General features: G+C 42.2%; 2 protein-coding genes across 2 annotated transcripts; both read right to left on the bottom strand.

Moving 5' to 3' along the window:
- Positions 1-3,167: 3,167 nt before the first annotated feature.
- Positions 3,168-7,687, bottom strand: LLPH (LLP homolog, long-term synaptic facilitation factor). The gene is made up of 3 exons (XM_031042540.2): positions 7,629-7,687; positions 7,264-7,450; positions 3,168-3,741 (listed from the first exon to the last, which is right to left on the bottom strand). The coding sequence occupies exons 2-3, from the start codon at positions 7,445-7,447 to the stop codon at positions 3,578-3,580; spliced, it is 348 nt and encodes a 115-aa protein (XP_030898400.1). The 5' UTR covers positions 7,448-7,450; positions 7,629-7,687; the 3' UTR covers positions 3,168-3,577.
- Positions 7,688-8,621: 934 nt separating this feature from the next.
- TMBIM4 (transmembrane BAX inhibitor motif containing 4) lies at positions 8,622-16,151 on the bottom strand. Its single transcript, XM_005141794.3, has 7 exons — positions 16,027-16,151; positions 14,484-14,592; positions 13,104-13,209; positions 11,654-11,687; positions 10,534-10,651; positions 10,035-10,080; positions 8,622-9,475 (listed from the first exon to the last, which is right to left on the bottom strand). Exons 1-7 carry the CDS (start codon positions 16,124-16,126, stop codon positions 9,269-9,271), a joined length of 720 nt encoding a protein of 239 aa, XP_005141851.3. The 5' UTR covers positions 16,127-16,151; the 3' UTR covers positions 8,622-9,268.
- Positions 16,152-20,070: the final 3,919 nt, after the last annotated feature.

Here is a 20,070-nt window from a genome sequence, read left to right as displayed (position 1 = left end):
AAGACCTGCACAGTGCGTCAAAAAGGGCAGACATTGTTGTTTTCTGCCAATAGTCTGCAGGACATTCAGCAATTTGCTAATGCAGTTTTTATCCTGTACACATCTACATTTTATACAGCTATACTTCAATAGAATGGCAGGATGTGAATCGCTTAGTTCTGACATCCATGCTTGTAGTTCAAAACAACCCCTATCATTCCCCCTACCTTTTGCAGGTCCATGACACACAAGGACCACAGCACTTTGCAGGTAGGTGGCAGCTGCAGTCATTGGAAACTCAACAAAGCAGTTCCATCATAGCACAGCTGTTACAAGAACAACCCCAACCCTGACTCCACCATGTCAGGAACACACTTTGAGACTTGCATCCATTTGTTAAACTTTTCTCCCTCAATCACAACCTAAAAAGAGATTTGTTTTAAAGATGAACAAATTAGGACTCTATTAGAATGCTGCTTAGAGGCAGAGAGAGTATTTCAAAAGCCCCTCTGAAGACTTTAAAACGTGTATTTCAGCCCAAACCTGTTTTGTTTAAATTTATTATCTAAAGAAAGACGATCATGTTTTCACTAGCTGATCACACAGAACATGTTTCAGATCCAGTGATGTAAATCAAATATCCAATGACAACTAAAACTTTGGCATTCATATCCAAGAAATACAGCTGCTGAAGGGCATTCCAAACACAAAATCACAGCAGCCACACTCAAACCCTAGCAGGTCAAATCTCCCTGCTGCATCTGTGACTCCACCTGTGAGGTTACATCCGTGCTGCACATGAACCAGGCTCCCACTGCCTGTCTACAAGAGAGCCTCCCACCCCTATTACAGATCCCACCCAACCAGCCTCTCAGCATCCTTCCCAACTCACACAGCACACTGGTACCACACTAAGACCTACCTCCCAGTAAAGACTGGGGTTTATTCCTTTCTTATTCTCTGTTTCAGCTCAAAAATCAGACAGGATATCTTAAAATATCTGTAGTTTAAGTGAACCTGTCTGACTTTATCCTGGACACCATAGAGGAAATACCTCATACAGACAGTATTATTTCAGCTGGTAGGAAGTAACTGCTAAATAAAACATCAGTGCAGCATCTGCTGTCTCCCACTTGAGATTCAAAACCTTAATCTAGTCACAGAAGCAGTAACTGTAAGTCTGTGCAAACAAGCTCAAGGGCAAAGTCCTAGAAGCAGAAATGAGTGTTCAGCTGCATAAGCCATTTTCTCTATGTGAGGAAAGAGCAGACGGAACTGGAACACCTCCGGAGAGGAGTGGGTAAGGCAAGTACAGTGAAGGCAGCCTCAGTCAAGATGAGAGCATGGCCGTGTACCTGAAGAATGAACAAGTCCAGAGGAGGCCACGAGGATGATCAGGGACTGGAGCACCTCCTGTATGGAGACAGGCTGAGAAAGTTGGGGCTGTTCAGCCTGGAGAAGGCTGCATGGAGACCTCATAGCAGCCTTCCAGTGTCTGAAGGGGGCCTACAGGGATGCTGGGGATGGACTATTCATTAGGGACTGTAGTGATAGGACAAGGGGTAATGGGTTGAAACTTAAACAGCAGAGGTTTAGATTGGATATAAGGAAGAAATTCTTTCCTGTTAGGGTGGTGAGGTACTGGAATGGGTTGCCCAGGGAGGTTGTGAATGCTCCATCCCTGGCAGTGTTCAAGGCCAGGTTGGATGAAGCCTTGGGTGACATGGTTTAGTGTGAGGTGTCCCTGCCCATGGCAGGGGGGTTGGAACTGGATGATCTTAAGGTCCTTTCCAACCCTGACTATTCTGATTCTATATAAACTGACTCAGTTAAATGGGACAACTTTACCAGCGTGACTATCTCCAAGCAGGAAAAGCAGTCTGGTTCCCCACCTTGGTGTCTAAAAATCTGACTTACAAACAAGCATGTCAAAAATAGCACTGTGCCTACCCCATACAAGAAAAAACCAAGCAAAATACATCCTACATCATTAAAACAGTAAAGAAATACAAACTGACCATTCAATTTCTGGATACACATTACAGAATAAACTTTAAATAAAACTTTCCTCTGTAAGTTTTAAAGTAGCACTAATCTAAATACTAACATATTTGATACCAAAATCTAGACCCATTTAATAAAAAATTGAGACTGGAATCTGATTTTTAGCAGGTTTTTATCAACTTAATGGAAATATTTTTAAAGTACAAAGTTATTAATCATATATAAGTGGTAAACTTTAACCTATGCATCTTACCAAGTGTCATTAACTGTCAACATGTAGGAGAAAACAGAAGATGCACTGGTATCTCCTCCAACAAACTGTAGTTCTTTACCTGAGGAACAGAATACTTTTCTCCTAACAAAAAGAATACTAAAAACCCACTGTATTTTTCCCCAAAAGACTAGATCTCCTATCAGGATGAGTTGTTCTTGGTGGATTTTAGCATAGTATAAGCTAGTTTGATTACTTTTAAAGCAATATATCCTATTTCATGCACCCAAGTCACCACAACAGGTACGTATCACAGTTTGTGGTCCATTACAGAACATGGGTTCCACCTTGGATGAAGCCGGACACAGGTTATGCTCTGCACTGACGAATGGTACTTCAACAGGCAACATCCTGCAGGACCTCTACTGTAATTGCTTCCATCCTTGAAATGAGAGACATTTTAAAAACACAAGCTTTCAGGGCAACTAATTGTTGCATCTGTCATCACATGTTATTGCTGAGTAACATGCAACCAACTGTAGCTAATCACATATAAATGGCATCTGTCACGCCACCATGCAATATTTTACCCTATGCCCATGCTGTAAAACATGACAGACAAGTACCATTTTAAGAGGAAAAAAAGGCTACTGAAAATACAGCTGGAAAAGAAAATTCTCATTTACTTTACTAAAACTTGGAAAAGATCTTAAATAAAAACTACTTTATTTCCAATCTGTGCATTTGCTACTTTCCTACAATACTGCAGTTGCAGACAGCAGCAAAATACTTCTTTGTTCCAACAACCTTCTCTTTGCGAGCTGAAGTCAGTAAAAAGACAAAGTGTCAGCCAACAGAAGTCTTACAAAGCCCTGGAGTTGGTTCCAGTGTATCATCTCTTCCAAACTACATGTCAAAAGCCCATTTTCATTAATTCCCAGATGTTAAAAGCAACACAGCTGCACAACAAAAGTGATTTTACAGAAGAATTTCAAGGATATGGTGATTTTATACAATTCTTTGGTTGAACTTACTAAAAGATAAGTTACATTGACAAAGACCACAGCATAAAAACCATTTTCAGCTTTATTACTTTTAGGATTTCCTTTAGCATTGTCAACATTTACAACATAACAGATGAAGACCCTTCCCCCTCAACAAAAGAGATCCCAACAGACAGTCTATCCAAAGGCACTCAGCTTGATTTAAGTTGGGTAGACACCAAGTTGATGCTGCTGTCGTCATCTTCTGGCCCAACAGCCTCTTAAAATAATTCATGCAAAACAATGTATTATATTTGGTGGCCAAGCACAAAAATATAATGTATTATTTGGGATCATTATTTTGCAAGTAAAACATTCATGATCTCACAAAACTCCCATTTTACCAGGCTAAGCCTTTGGCCAATTTTGCCTTTTTTTTCCCCTTCACACGCTGTGCCTTAAGCTTTTTTCTCTGCCTGGAATTCATCCATATTGGGTACTGTCCATGCTGGTCCAGAAGAGTTTTTTTGTTCCGTTTATTATCTACTTCCATTTTGCTGTCACCTGAAAATAAAATAAAGGTATTTGAGTAAAATGAATAAAACACATGAATCAGCTTCACAGAAGTTATTTTGCTACCAGATTTCCTGAAATGAGGAAAAAATACCTCCACACAACAGTATCTGTATGGAAAAAGCTGAAAGCTTCGTACTCTGAAAGCAGTTTCCAAACCAACACAACTGCAACCCAGGACCTTCAACAGCTGAGAGTAAGTATTATAGATATTCTCCCTCAAGGCCCATGTGTGAGAAAAGCACCTTATACTTTTAGTCTGCTATCTGCTCCAGTACCATGTATAAAAACATTGTGTGGTCTCCACCAAAAGCTGCAACCAAACCAGAAGCTATAGGCTTACTGAAACATATGCACAGTTAAATACTTTTTATGATGTAATGTTAAATTAATTTGACTGGAAGACGAAGAGACAGGTAAAGATGAAAGAAACAGCTAAAATACAATGATGATGTAAAGCACAAGGGAGACAGTGACACTGTATTTGCCTCAAAAGTCAGCACAAGGTCAAGTCTAATATACTTAGAAATAAAGGATTAACTCAACATGAGCCAGCTTCAGTGTGCTCTCACAGCCCAGAAAGCAACCGTATCCTGGGCTGCATCAAAAGGAGCGTGACCAGCAGGTCAAAGGAGGTGATCCTGCCCCTCTACTCTGCTCTTCTGAGACCCCACCTGGAGCATTGTGTGCAGTTCTGGTGTCCTCAACATAAGATGGGCATGGATCTGCTCAAGTGAGTCCAGAGGGCACAAAGATCATCAGAAGGCTGGAGCACCTCTCCTATGAAGACAAGCTGAGAGAGCTGGGGTTATTCAGCCTGGAGAAGAGAAGGCTCCAGGGAGACCATAAAGCAGCAGCATTCAGGTTCTTAAAAGGGGCCCACAAAAAATCTCGAGAGGGACTTTTTACATGGGCATCTAGTGATAAGACAAGAAAGAGTGCCTTTAAACTGAAAGAGAGTAGTTAGATTAGATATGAGGAAGAAATTCTTCACTTTGAGGGTGGTGAGACACTGGAACAGGGTTGTCTAGAGAAGCTGTGGCTGTCCTCATTCCTGGAAGCATTCAAGGCCAGGCTGGATGGGGCTTTGAGCAACCTGGTCTGGTGGAATGTGTCCCTTCCCATAATAGGGAGGTTGGATCTAGATGATCTTTAAGGTCCCTTCCAACACAAACCATTTTACAATTAATCTCTAAGACCAGGAAGACTGCTGGTGACATGGTCAAGCTTAAGGACAGAGCTCCTGTTAGCTAACACCACATGAATGCCATGTCCCATTCCATGTACAACTCTAAAGGCTTTATCATGAGTTTTCTAAACAGGAAAAAAAGACTTCTTTTAATCCTGTGCCTGTCTGAATTGGGAAACAAGAAGTCCATGTGCTGCTTCGCTAGCATGCCAACAGCCTACCTGGATGTGCAGCACAAGTCTGTGCTTAGGGAACCCTGAAGCTGGGATACAAATACTTGCAGTCAGCACATGGGCCTACTGAGGCAACTGAAGGCTGATCCAGCATGGGACAGGCAACACAAAGAGTCCCAGCTCCAGAAACTTCCTGAGACACTAGAGAAACACATGAGACTGTCTTAACAGCGATCTTTTCCAAATGCCATAGGAGAGATGGCCTCTGACAACAAAATACAAGACACCCTATGATCCCAAGAAAACCAGCTCTACATAAGTAATCTTATCCTATTCTTGTCCTGTCAGATCATGACTGAGGTTCATCTGTGACACAAATTCTGACTGCAAACAAGCACACCCACAGTAAGTGTCAGCTGCAACACAGACTCAATGAAGAAATACTGGACCAAAAAGTACCTGTTGCTCATGCAGCACAATGTTTTCATCATACTTTGCAACCTCAAGGATGCTACGGGAATTGGCAATAGGAAGAAACCTACTGAACAGAAGTGGTGCAAGGGCACAAAGAAAACCTATCAAAAGGTTTAAAGACAAAAAGAAAATGACCAAGAAAAAAACTCCAAAAAATAAATATTATAATGAAAAAACCTGTGCCTGCCCACAACGCTTTAAAAACCATTTTGGACCAAAGGCTGTTCAGATCTTTATTTTCTTTCCTAACAATAAAAACTGAAATTATTTCCCAGCATGCTGTGAAAAACACCTTAAAGCAAGACAAGGAAATGTCCCTAATGTACACCTATATATTTTCTGGGCTGGAAAAGTATTTACCTGTCTATGGAAAGTGCATACTCTGAACTAAGCCACCATCTGCTTCAGTCCTTACAACTGTGTGAACTCCCCTGCACAGACAGCTGGTGCTGAATAGTCTTCTCAAAGAAGACACTACAATTTTCACAAAACCTGTAGATGCTTTGTGATATACATGTATTAGGCATGTCCAAGGCTGCCATCTCTCTACAAAGGGCAAGCAAAACTGGCTACCTGTAGAAAACTTGCCAGCATAGTTGGAAGGTGGTGTGGGAACGACAGACAGAACACTGACACAACTGAGTGTGTGACTGACACTGATCACCAGCATTATCCTATAGCCCCACTGTGATCTCCAAAGAGTCTCCTACATGCCACATAAAAAGCTGGGATCTGCAATATCCTAACAGCGTAAGTGACAAAAACTGGAGAAGCAAAATGTACTATGATTCAGTTTGGACTGCAGTTTTGGAAAGAGAATGTGTCCTTCTGACTCCTGTCCAGTACATACCCACTTAAAACCTTTGTTTCCACTTCCTGGGTTACTTACTTTACAACTTACATCCTCCCCACAGACTATAGCAGAAGGTGGCATCATCCGTAGACAGCTAACAACACCTGTTCCTGCACCATGTGCAGTACAGTGTTACTTAGCATGCAAAACCAAGGTCCTTGCTACACCTACCTTGAAACAGGACATTTAAAAAAGGGGGAGGAGGGAAATCACCCTATTAATGATAAAATATCCACAAAATTACATTATATTTAGGTCCAACTTTTATATGTTTAGTGTCCTCCTTAAACTAGGAGGGCATTAATATTTTATCTCCACTTTAACAGCAAATACAATGCTGTGATTAGAACAGCTTCTAAGCTGTCTGCACAAAGAAACGACTCTTGGTAAGATATTACATACTTTAAATGGAGATACTACATACTTTCTGGAGAAGGCTGCGTGGAGACCTCAGAGCAGCTTCCAGTATCTGAAGGGGGCCTATAGGGATGCTGGGAGGGACTATTCATTAGGGACTGTAGTGATAGGACAAGGGGTAATGGGTTCCAACTTAAACAGGGGAGGTTTAGATTGGATATAAGGAAGAAATTCTTTCCTGTTACGGTGGTGAGGCACTGGAATGGGTTGCCCAGGGAGGCTGTGAATGCTCCATCCCTGGCAGTGTTCAAGGCCAGGCTGGATGAAGCCTTGGGTGCCATGGTCTAGTGTGAGGTGTCTCTACCCACGACATCCCATTCGGCCATGCAGACGGACGGGCCTGTGCAGCCCAGGGCCCGCTCCGCTCCCCGTTCCGGTGCTCACCGCCCGGCCAGGGCCCCACTCACCTCCCGGCTGCGCCAGGACCGCCGGGGCCGGCAGCACAGTCGCCACCTCCTTCACCTCCTCCATGACGGCATCAGCGTTGGTTCCCAAGATCTTCTTCAGCCTCTCCAGCTCCTTGGGCGCGTTCTTCTTCCTCTTCTCCGCCCGCATCTTCCTCCTCCATTTGCTCCTCAGGCTCTTGGCCATGTCCTGACAGGAAGGGAAGGAAGTAAAGCCAGGGAGGGAAGACGGGAAGGGAAGGAAGGGAAGGAAGGGAACGAAGGAAGGAAGGAAAGGAAGGAAGGGAAGGAAGGGAAGGAAGGGAAGGAAGGGAAGGAAGGGAAGGAAGGGAAGGAAGGGAAGGAAGGGAAGCGGAACCCCCACTCACCCCAACCACGCACGACTCCAGCCACCCGTGCTCGGTTCAACTTCCGGTCTGCGCATGCGCAGCTGCCCAGCTAAGCCCTGCCTACTCAGCGCGGTGCTATGGGCTCTACCGTATTGCTCCGAGCGAGCGCGCAGCACCGCTGGATGGGTGTTAAATACACGTGCTCCTTCCTAAGGGAGACAGCGCAGTTCTATCTGTAGCTGTTGCCACACGTTTCTTCATGAAACCCCAGCAGATGAAAGCCTCATGCTTCCCTAAGCAATCTGCAGCTGTGCTTCAGGAGGTCCAAAGGGCAAGGAAGTCTGGAGAAGCCTCATGAAGAACGGCTGAGGGAGATGGGGCCCTATTGCTCTCTACAGCTACCTGAAAGGATGCTGTAGGGAGGGGGAGGTATGTCTCTTCTCTCACTTAACAAGTGACAGGACGAGAGGGAACGACCTCAAGCTGTGCCAGGGGAGGTTTAGGGTGGACATGAGGAAAACTCTCTTCACTGAAGTGTGATCCGGTATTGGAACAGGCTGCCCATGCAGTGGTGGAATCACCATCCCTGGAAGTGTTCAAACACCGCGCAGATGTGGCCCTTAGTGACATGGGTTAGTGGTGGACTGGGCAGTCCCAAGGTAACAGCTGGACTTGATGATCTTAAAAGGTCTTTTCCAACCTGGTTGATTCTCTGGTTCCATGATTCCAGCATGGAAAGCATCCATAGTCACTTCCTGTGGCAGGACACATGATGTTTACCAAGCCCTGCATTGTCTTTTTGTCAACCTGACAGGACAGGCAAGCAGGAGCAATACCTGGACTTCAATACTGTGAAGTAAAAAAGCCTGTTTGTATCCTGCCTACCATTCCAGGAGCTCAACAGGTTGGAAAGCAGCCCCTGTCACAGCACCATTTCCCAGCCAGCACACCCTTGCCTGTCCAGTACAGGGTCGTTGTGCTCTGTCCTTTTCAGCACTCTGAAGCTCTCCAGCCTCAACTGCAACAACAGACTGAAGTTGTTCTGATTTTTATTGATAGGCAATTAACCTTCATCTACATAAATTGATAAATGCCAGAATCCATCTCCAAATGGTTTTCCAGAACACTAAAATTGGGCAATAAATAACACTTAAATGAAGAACATTCCCTTTGTTTTAAAACCCTCTGAGCTTCCAGAATGACCTGACAGCCCTGAACAAGAACAGAGTGTCTCTGTTACAGAGAGCATTCCATTTTACTAAACAAAAACTAGGAAAAAGAATAATTTAGCTTACTAAAACACTGCATGATGATAAGCTCAGGCTACCCTGACATGGTACACATACTTGTAACACCATCAGAAACATTTCTAGCAGCTACAGAATAGCAGACAAGGCCTTCTTCTGGAGCAAACAGAAGGTGGCAGATTTTTAATCATGAATTTTATCAAGTGCAAACGAAGTGATTAAAAAAGTGACTGAAACAACGACAGCATGGTAACTACATAACATACATAACCCAAAGAAGAGCTACATTAAAAAGCTTTTTCTTCTTTTCCTAAGGAGAGAGAAATATTCATGGAATGGAAAAGGGTGCAGTCTCTAGAAGACAGAAGGACACAGTCTGCAGATCATCCACTTAACTATTCATACAGGATGGTCAAACCATGTCACTTTTGACTATTTTTTATTAAATGCCTCCAGGAAGCGTAGTAGGTGCAGGAACAGATTGATGATGTCCAAGTAGAGATTGATCGCAGCCAGTATGTACTCTTCAGGGGATAATTTGTGCATCAGCAAATGAGTGTCATAAATAATAAATCCACAGAATAGAAGAGCTCCAGCAGCAGCAAACACCACCTCTATTGTCTCACTATAGAAAAACAGCTGGAGGCAGATGAAACATGAAAAATAATTGTAAATGTCATTTCAATATCAAAATCCCTGCATATTGATTATGTCACACTTAAAACAAGGATGCACACTTTCTTTTTTACTGTTATGGACACGTAAATACAGTATTATGATGACATTTCAGTGTTCTTATTTCATATAGTCCTCAGCCCCACAATCTGTTTAACTGAGTAAAAATGTCTCCACTCGAAACAGAGGAAGCTCTGGTCTCCAGAGTATTAAGAGCAGAAAAAATAGAAGAACAAAACACAATTAAACCCCCAATCTCTTTTCCATTGTCTCAATCAAGTGGTGGATCTCAACTGATACATTTTGTCAGTTGATGCCAATACCACTTTTACATTAAGAACAGCATCCAACAAAAATCTGAACTAGAAACGAATGGTTAAAAGATCACCAGCATGATCTATAATGGATCTGGTTGGGGATTTTAATTCATTAAGCTATATTGCACTCTCTAAAACCTTTTTGTTACACTAGAATAAAAGTTTTATGTTAAAGAGTATTTTTTAACCTTGAAAAAGTATCTTACCCTCAAGAAACCCGACAAGATTAAAATCCACAAACAAGTGAAGAGGCTGAAAAAAAACCACATTCAACTGTGAGCAACAATACGTTTCCTTTTAAACTTTACTTACAGTCTTTTCCCTTCTTCTAAGACCTCTTCACATTATATTTGGTAAGTAACTGCCCATAATTCTTAGGTGCCAGGTTTTCATTGGGATGAGCAGTAAAGCTCAGTTTTATAAAGCTATGTTCTACTTTTTAAAAAACATGTGGAGCAGCTGCCTTCTGTCTCAGTGAAAAACCCAGATAAACTAGTTTTCTAGTCTAATATTATAGTTTTAAGATTCATAATCATCATTTCTTCCCAAGAACCACATAAAATTAATCACTTACGGAGTTAACACCCTCACCCTCTTGAAGCAGGTTCTATTGACCTGCATTTCTTATTATATCTGCAAAGCTTGCTTTGAAAAAGGGAAAATCATCTTAACAAAACAAGAAAAATCATCAATATGACACCATACCCTGCTCCGAATCTGCTGAAGTCTCTCTTTGACTGCAAGGTATACGCAGTCAGGCCAAGAAATACAGCAGCAGTAAGAATAAAGGCTTGCAAGACGATGGAGACATCATAGAAACTCACTATAAACAGAAAAAGTAAACTGTCATTTCAAGAACACTACACTACATACTTGTGAAGTTATCTTTTGAGGAAACAGAAGTTTAAACTTTCACAGACAGGAAAAAAATTCTTAACTGTGAACTTTTTTGTTCAATTCTGTTCAATTTTTGTTCAATTTGTCAAAATTTGTTCAATTTTTGTTCAATTGTAAATTCTGCCTGAATTTGTCTTTGCACTTCAAAATCATGATCATAGACCTCGCACTAGCAAAGCTGGACAGCTTATAGCTATAGCTTCTTAAATGGCAATAACAGTTCTTCCCTCATCACAAAAAAAGAAAGAAAAAGCATTTTAAGCATAGATGTGAGAGATGTTCAGGGAAAAGCTATCTGAATTTTTCATGATACTGAACAAGGGGAAAAACAATCAGTCCTATGCAAAGGTTCATAAAGCTTTGCTTAGAAGGGAAAGATAACACAAATGAGTGGAACTTTTTTCTTCCCTCCTTAATTCATCCATCTTTCCCCAAACAATTACTTTTTTTAGCTCCGGAGATCACAAGCCACAACAAAGAGGTTTCATTTTATGCTAGAAGCTATAGCGGAAGGTGATGACTTGCCTGCACACTGCCCCATCTCAACCCTGACAACAAAGTACAGAACCCTCCAAACTCTGGAGGAAACTGGGAGAAAATAGGGACATTTCACTTGCCGATCAGCTCTGCTCAGAGAGCTGCTTTACAGGAAAGCACAGATGACTGCCTCTACAGAAAGAACAGACGACACAGCTCATTTCTGACTTCAGGTTTGTACAGTTTCAGTTCTGGATCGAAATCTAGCTTCCTCCCTTGATTCCCTGTTTGTTGCTAAACTCCTATCACTGTCATTACATTTTCAAACGAATAGTCGAAGCATTATCATTTTAGTCACATCTAGGAAATCTCAGATGACAATTAGTACAGCATACTGGATTCCTTTTCCAGTTTCTTTATGGAATCAGACAATAGGATGGCTACCATTTACCTGCAATAGCAACTGTCAGTGCTTCCAGCAGGGTCTACAGAAAGTAAAAACAAAAAATTACAAGGATTAAGAAGAAAACAAACCACAAAACAGACCACAAAACACTTACATGGAGACTTCAAGCACCATGAGTCCCTTCTGCTACATAATCCCAGCATGCATTACATTAGCTCTCTTGCTAAATCTCTATATGAAAACACGTCTAGTTTTCAACAAGAAAATGGCAATCATTGTGTCCAACTGTGCCAGAAGTTGTTGTGTTACATAAAAAGAACACAACATAAACTGAAAATGAATGAGAGACAGCCCCTACACAAAAATGCTGTTAAGATTTTCCACTCAAAGCATACAGCATTCTTATCACACTTCTTACACACTATTCAAGGGGCTATAAAATTAATACACTCAATGTCTTGTTAGACAGCTGTCTGCATCAGCTTCCTTTTCCCACTTGGCCTTGTTTTGAAACAGCTAACTTTAAAACCACACATATTGATGTCTGGGCTGCAGGCCAGGATGGGCCCTGAGTATTTCTAAAAGATCATTTCAAATTAAGTTTCATTACAATAAAATGTGAGAAAAGTCTCTCTGTTGCAAACCAAGAGCCCAGAAATAACACAATATTTAACCCATATTCTGTTTAGATTGATTTATCACGGGTTTGACTCCTACCATTCCTACACAGTGTAATACTTACACTGTTATACCACAAACTCCCACATCACATTTGGCCAAACTATTACATCACTCCCTGTTACAGCTGGAAACTTGTTGGAAGTTTTTAAATGTTTTACTCTCCTGCAGGAGTTCAAAACTCAGGAAGCATACAAGTGTGGTACCATTTAAACAGTCTTATTTACTTACACAGCAAACCCTGCTGCATCACAAATGTAATTCAGGCAACTCCTAAAGCATCAAATTCTAATTATGCTACTGTGACTTCTTTCCAGAAGACTGATTTGCTACATAAGCCAAAATATCCAAGATCAACATTCAGCCCGTATCTAGAAACCTGCAACATCAGGCAGGAGACTGGAATTTGAGGACAGCTCTGAGTGACCTTCTTGTGTTCAAAACATGCCCAGAATTCAGCATCAAAAAGCCAGCAACTAAAGAAATAAACACGTGTGGCTGGTTGTATTTGGATCTTTGCTGGAGGCTGTCTGATAAACAAGTAAGGTAACAGAAATGCCTCCTCCTTTCCTACCTACCAATTTAATAGAACAAAAATCACTAACTTAACACTGGAAGTAAACCCAACATAGAGGCTCTCTAGAAACAAGCTGTGAACAGGATCTGCAAGAAGTAACTCAGGCTTTTGGAAGTTTATAGGGCATCTTTTGAGGAATACAAGAAAAACCAACTACCCACCACTAGTTTGCTTCAAGGAGTTCATCACAATGAAAGATATCCTAGGGACTATTAAAATTGAATTCATATAAATACTTACAAATCCAAAAAGCAGGTATAAATTAACAGGATGCTGGTGTCTGTAGAGGGTCAGTGCCACTACTACAGCCAAAGATCCCAAACCAGATACCAAAAGCAAGGCAGGCCTGTAAAGTTCCATACAAAAAAGTCATCAAAATTTGAAAGAAGCATCTGGAAGATTAAAAACCAGTTTATATAAAAGTAATTTTTAAGTGATCACCTAGATAAGTACTGCACCATATAGCTAAAGGAAATGTAAAGCAAGTTTTACAATAAAACTGATAGAATATACACCACTATAATCAGTTAGAAATAGTACAATCACAAGACATTTTTTTCATACTGAAGATTGCACAGGAGTTCATCACCTGGAAATGAACCCCCATGAAGAAGAAAATCCACCTGTACTAAACTGACAGTATTAAAGAACATGTATTATTTTAACCTATTAAGAATGCCACATTCAGGGAACTGGCTTTAGTAAGCACCTGAGCGCAACAAATGTGGGCACTAACTGCACCAAAAGAAATTAGCACTGAGCAGTAAGTATCCCTAGAATTATATCACCCAAGCAGCCCTCCAAACAAAATGGCACTAAAACCAATCACAAAACTGCAACACTTCTAAGCGAGCAGGATGATTTGAAATAATCAGATTTCAGTAGAAAACTGTAGTTTTACAACCTCTGTTGCATACAGTACCGATTATACAGAAACATTTACACAGCATTTGATATTCCTTTTCCATCTGGGCTTTGAAATGAAAGCAAAGTCTGAAAGTACACTTGGGGAAAACCAGAAACTGGACTCAGTGCTCTCCACCAAGTTGTTCTTTACCCCTGCCCATCCACCACAGTTTGGGGTTTGAGACTGGTTTTTTTCCCCATGAAAATCTGACAGGCAGAAAGAAGTAAGCCCATGGGAATTCTAGCAGACCAGTTTTCCAGAAATCAAAAACCAACAACAACCAAAACCCAAAAGAAGATGGGGGAAGGGGAAAAAAAAGACATGATTCAGGTTTCTGAAACAGGCACCTAAATAACAGCATTCCAAACAGATGAAAAGTAAAAGTAGACACTTAGACCATAAACCAAGAAATGTCAATAACTGAGATGTTCTCCAATTCATATATAGGTTTTAATAGCATAATTATTATACCAAGCACTATTAATGAAATATTGATTGATATAAACTTTAATAATAGAAATCCTAATAATAAACCAAAGGGGGAGACATCAGAGAAGAAAAGTTACTTCCTAATCAGCTTACAAAATTTCTATCACGGACTCAAAACACAGGGTATAAAAAATGATTAGTAATATTGAAGTGTTCCAGAGCACCAAACTGCATAAACTACACTTAACACCAGATAAACAGCTCCATTTCATTCTACTACTTACCTTTCATGAACAAATGCCTGCACTCCAGTACAGTACAGAAAAATTGCTGATGTTACTGTGGTCAGAAGAACTTGAATGGAAAGGATGCTGTAGACTTTCCGCAGAAAAGCTAGAATAAGGAAGATAAAAATGAAATCATTTTTGATTTACAAAGTTCCAAGAGTAAATCAGCTAAAAGTTTTCTATTTGGTAAAGAATCATTAGAAACTGTTCAGTGAAAATGCACAGAGCTAGATGGCAAGAAGGTATTTCATTTGCAAGGAACTTATTTCAGCCTCTTTAAAACCCTACATATACCTAATCTCACTAATAAACTGATAACAGTATAAAATCTCCATCACATCAGTGATATCTAATGGACGTAAATGAGGAAAGATTAACTAGCAAGTTCTCTGGAAGGCAAAAACTGCCATAGAAGTTGGGAAAACATGTACAGTAGTATCTATCTATTGCCCTTTCACCATGTTAAATGTAATCTATCATAATTGGTAACTTGCATAGTACTGAATGGGTACGTACTTAGAAAATAGAAGTTAAAAATCCCAGAATTAAGCTAACAGGCTTCCTAGTTCTACAATTCTGAAGAGTTTCCCAGATATTCCCCATATGGAAGGAGACCAAACCCATTGGGTAAAATGCTCTGAAGAGTAAGCTTATGGAGATAATGGATTCAATCGTTAGTAGCACAGCCTAGACCAGTTTAAAAGCACACACCAAGAGAGGCTGAATGCCCTGTGTGCAGCAGGTGAAGTTAAACACACTTGTAAGCCATGAGGGACTGAGGCCTATTTTGTTATAATAAACTGAACAAGCCTGGAAGTAGCCTGCAAGCTACCATGGCCTTTCCCTCACATTACTAAATGCATCAGCAATTCTGCTAAATGCAAGAGATCTTTCATGTTATTTTCCAAACAAGATAAAACTTTATGTTCATAGGAAAAGGCCTCCAGTTTATCAGTAATTTCCAATGAAACATTCACAGCACACAGCTGCTTTTATTCGAGATATACCCAATAACCCTCTAACTATTCCAGCAAGAATCACTGATTAGACACCTTATACAAGAGCACTTGAGACCTGTGTATTCACAGCAAAGCAGTACTTCATGACCACTAGTATAACCTTGTAACACCCAAACCCTTCAGTGGAACAGACAGCATTTCAACCCCTCACAGATAAAACTCAACCCTGTCAGTATCCTGCTTAAACTACCCTAATAGACACCAACTTTGGCAGGTATGCACCTCACGTATGACGTTTGGGCTTCAAAACGCATCACTGTGATGAAAACAAAGTTGATTATGTATTGGTTTAATCCCTCTGATAATAAGACGTGTCCCTCTACGCTTAATGACAGAATCCATAGCCGGAAACGGATCTCCTTGATGCTACCCCTACCACTGACAGTTACCCTGGGCCCAGCAGGGCCCTGGCTCCCCCCTCGCAGCCATTGCTCGGTAGGTTCACACACAGCGCAGAACCCGAGCCCAGCAGAACGCGGGTCCGTGTGGGGACGGAGTGTCCACCTTATCCCCGTCCCTACCCATGCGGATGTGAACGCTGGCCGAAGCCACGCTGCTGCCATAATTGAAGTCATCTTCGATGGAGCTCCGCGGGTACTGCTGCTCCGCCATCGCCGCCATCACCAACAACCGGTTTCCAGGCAGGGCCGTCGCGCACCGCACTGCCGAGCAGGGCGCTCTGCCGAGCGGCCGAGCTGCTCGATCGCCGCAGCCTCCCTACCCCCGGTGCACGGGTGTGCACGGGCACTAACGGGGGAGCCGGGCTCTTCGGGGGGGGGCTTTGGGAGGGGAGAGGCCTTTAGTGGGGTACCCGTGTGACATAGACGGGAATAGTTGGTGTCAGGAGCTTAGGGGTCCTTGTGCTTTGTGTGAAACCAGCCCCTGTTTGTGACCGTGATTACCGTAACTGCTCCTGTCAATGCAAATGATGAAAGGGAAGGAGAAACGAAGGGGATAATCTCTCCTAATCAATCGCTTTGTTTTTCAAAGGGTGGTTTTGTTTAAGGTTTGGCTGGCTTAAGGAGGTTAGATAACCTAATGGACATAAATGTTAGATAACCATGAGATACATCTCGTTACAGGATGCTGCAAACTTGGGTACCAGGCAAATAACCTATAAGGTGTAGAACAAGATGTTAAGACCAGGGTTAAGCTTGTCAGTGTTTCTCTGTTAATCCATTACCAAGAAAGTTCAGCAATATCTTCACCGGAGCAAGACCCCAGCAAACAAGCAAAGAACAAAGGGAAGGGCCCACGTTGACATTTGGGTAAAGAAGACAACAGAATTGGTTAAAACCCAAGACCGAGAAGTATAAGAGACTGTACCCCAAAGATCCCGGTGTGCATCCTTGTTGGAGCAGAGACTCCCAGGCACACCCAGCTCTGCTTGCTGATTGCCTCTCGATAGTAATCAATTGTACATAACATTAATTGGATTAGATCATGGCTAAGATGAAATTTGTGTGACAAAATTGGTGATCTCTGTGTGGCTGCTTGGGGCTATGGCTCTTCCGAGGGCTGTCCCCACAAACTGTGGCTTGGGAGCTGTAGTCTCGGACAGTCTGGAGAGATCCATGAACAGAGAGGCAATAACCAAGGAATTCAAGCTCCTGGAAAACTGCTCTATAAAATACCCATAATTCTTGTGCATGAAGGCCGGGATGAGAACAATGGACTGTAAGAATCATTGCGTTGGGTGGGAAGGCCGGTGTGTTCCTCTCACCATAATTCCAGTCACCTGGGAAGGAGCTGGTCGGTGAAGAGACAGAGTGCATGGCAATAGGTGTAACTGAGACACGCACTGAGCATCCTGGATCCATAAGACATGGTCCAGGATATCGGGATTTGTGAATTCAGTGTGAACCTCTTCTAAGCACGTTTCCAATCTTGGCCGCTGACGGTGGGAAGAGATAGTGATCGATTGAAAGGAGATACACCCGGTAGGAAACGGGTCAGAGTAGGAGCCGTAACTCTAACCCAGGAAGGAGCCCACGGAGAGGTCCCAGGAATAAGGCAGGGAGCGAATTACCAGATATACACCCAGATGGTCCCTTAGGGTTAATGCTTAAATCCTGGGGCTCTTGGCCATGCCAGGGAGGAAAGAGTAAGGAAAAAATGGTCCATTACAGTATGGAAGTGTACTCATGGAATTGCTCCATTTTCCCCTCCCTCTCCCCAATTGCCCAACACAGTAGCTCACATTTAGGGATCCACAAAAACTAAGATGTGGGATGGGGAGTGCAATATGTTGTTCTTTAACTTGTGAATATCACCTGATGCCTGCCAAGAAGCTGAAGTGATAGACACTTCAGAAATGTATGTAATAGATTAGACTAAATGTGCTTTACAAACTGGAAAATAGTGGCCTCTGCTGTATTCTTCAGGGAGAAGTAAATAAATTACATGATTCTGTGATGAAATAATTCTGAGCAAAGTTTGAGTTGACCGAAGCTACCACATTTCACTTGCAGATACAAAATATACGAGTGTGACTCTATCATCTGGGAAGTATTTATGGCTTTCCTAATGTCGTTTTGCATTTTTAGTTGCTGCAGACCGGTATCGTTCAGCTTTAATCCTGAATCTGGAGATTTATGCATTGCTTTCATTGCTGGAATGAAACAATGATGCTGTCTGCTTTCTCGTGCGTGGCTCTGCGGAAGAACAGCACTGATGTTTTCCCTGAAAAAGCATTTCGAGTTCTGGTAAAACATGCAAAATCTGGGGTTTCCTTCTAAAACACAGTGCAATTTTCTTTGCAATGTCTGTTAGAGATAACCTCATTTCTATGTGAGAAACAGGAAACTTCAGAGCTTTGCTGCAGGGTTGACTCCTGCAAATAGCTTGAGCCTGGAGGTGGTTGAAGGAGAGACCTAATAGACATCTTCAAATACCCTATAAAAGGCTGCTTCAGTTCTCCTGCTGTAGAGAAAGTAGGACCGTGTAAGAGGTAATGCAGCTTAAACTGCAGTAAGGAAGAACCAGGGTGAAAAACTGAGAACACTTTGAGGGTAACCAGGGCAAAGCCATGGAAGAGCTAACCTGGGCTTTAGGCACAGACTAGGAGATAAGAGGTTGCACCTTTGCTCTTTCACACACCCACCTCCTGCATGGAAGATGTTGATCTGATGTAAGCCAGCAGGCTCATTCAGAAAGGCAAGGGACAAGGCAGCAAATGATTCAGTGACATTACTCACGAGCACAATCTGCCAGGGTGGGAATGGAAACCTGATTTGCATCTGCAGTGCTGATAAAGCCTGCAGTTCTCATGCCAAAAGAGAGCATCATACTTGTCTTAAGGTATTCTTCTGTTACCTGCAGGCTCACACAGAATGCACTGTGCAGTGAGCAGCTCTTTGGAGTCACTGAACTGAATGAAGGTTTAATAACACTGAGCCTGGCTGAGTATTTTCAGTGTCTTTGCAACTTTCCATTCCTGCTTGGGAAAGTATACCTTATAAAATGCTAAATATGCCTTATAAAAAGCAAAGTATGTTTTACATTGCTTTTCTTTTCTGTATTTGATGTTTCCATAAACATACCTCCATTACACTGTTTTTATTTGAAACCACTGCAGTCCCACAGTGACTTGCTTGGGACTGGCTAGACGCTTCCACTCTGCCTGCGTGCGTGCAGGGATGAAAGAGCTTTCTGTTCTCCAGGCTCTGGTTTGGGCTCCTGTATGGGGAAAGGAAGCTTGCTCTGACTAGAGCCCTGGTTCAGGACCACAGACTCCTCTGTGCCTTTTGTCTGCATTACACAAGATCGGTGGCTTTGCTGGAAGAAGTCCATGTGGTGCTCGGAGGTACTTGGGAAAGGTACCTGGAGCATTGCCAGGATTCTGCTTCTTTCCAGAGGTTTGGTTTTAAATCACTGTGCCAGAGCTGGGACTTGGAGCAGTGCTCCTGGAGTGACCTCTCTCAGCATCGCTTTGACATACATCTGTGTATCTTCACATCACCATGGCTGCTGTTGAGGCAGGACACAGTGGTCTCCTCTTCCCAGACTGCAAAGTCCATGATCTCTGCGTGGCTCCATACAAATGCACTTGACACGACTGCTGTAGCATTGCTGGAACACAGGGTGTGCAATTACAGGAGTACATAGTCACACATGGGGCCCTGTGGCTGCCTCCCAGCCTTTCAACAAGGAGGTAACATCCAGGCTGTTTGTGTTAGGAACAGCACAATGCACACAGTTCTGATGCAAAGTGCTGTGGGGAAAGAGAAGTTTGATTATATAGGTGCATCCGCATGACCATTAACCATTAGTTTATCCCCAGGTGAACTTTGTTCTGTTAATTTGGAAATAGCTGGTTAGTTAAGCTAGAGGGATCATTTTATTGTGTGGCCCTGAGGAATCTTAATTTGAAGAAACTTGAAGTTACTGTGAAACTGTCGTTGTACTCAAAATACAAAGTTTTCCATAAGAAGTGGAGACAATCTTGTAATTGAGAAGTTCTTCCAGATTATGTTACAAAATACACAGTGCATAGCTGCAAAACTGTCATGATGTTCTTACAGGACAGGAGAACACTGAGAAACTCAGGGACAGATGTGTCATCT

The sequence above is a fragment of the Melopsittacus undulatus genome, chromosome 5 (assembly GCF_012275295.1).
Source record: "Melopsittacus undulatus isolate bMelUnd1 chromosome 5, bMelUnd1.mat.Z, whole genome shotgun sequence".
Lineage (NCBI taxonomy): Eukaryota > Metazoa > Chordata > Aves > Psittaciformes > Psittaculidae > Melopsittacus > Melopsittacus undulatus.
This window is presented reverse-complemented; position numbering and strand designations above follow the sequence as displayed.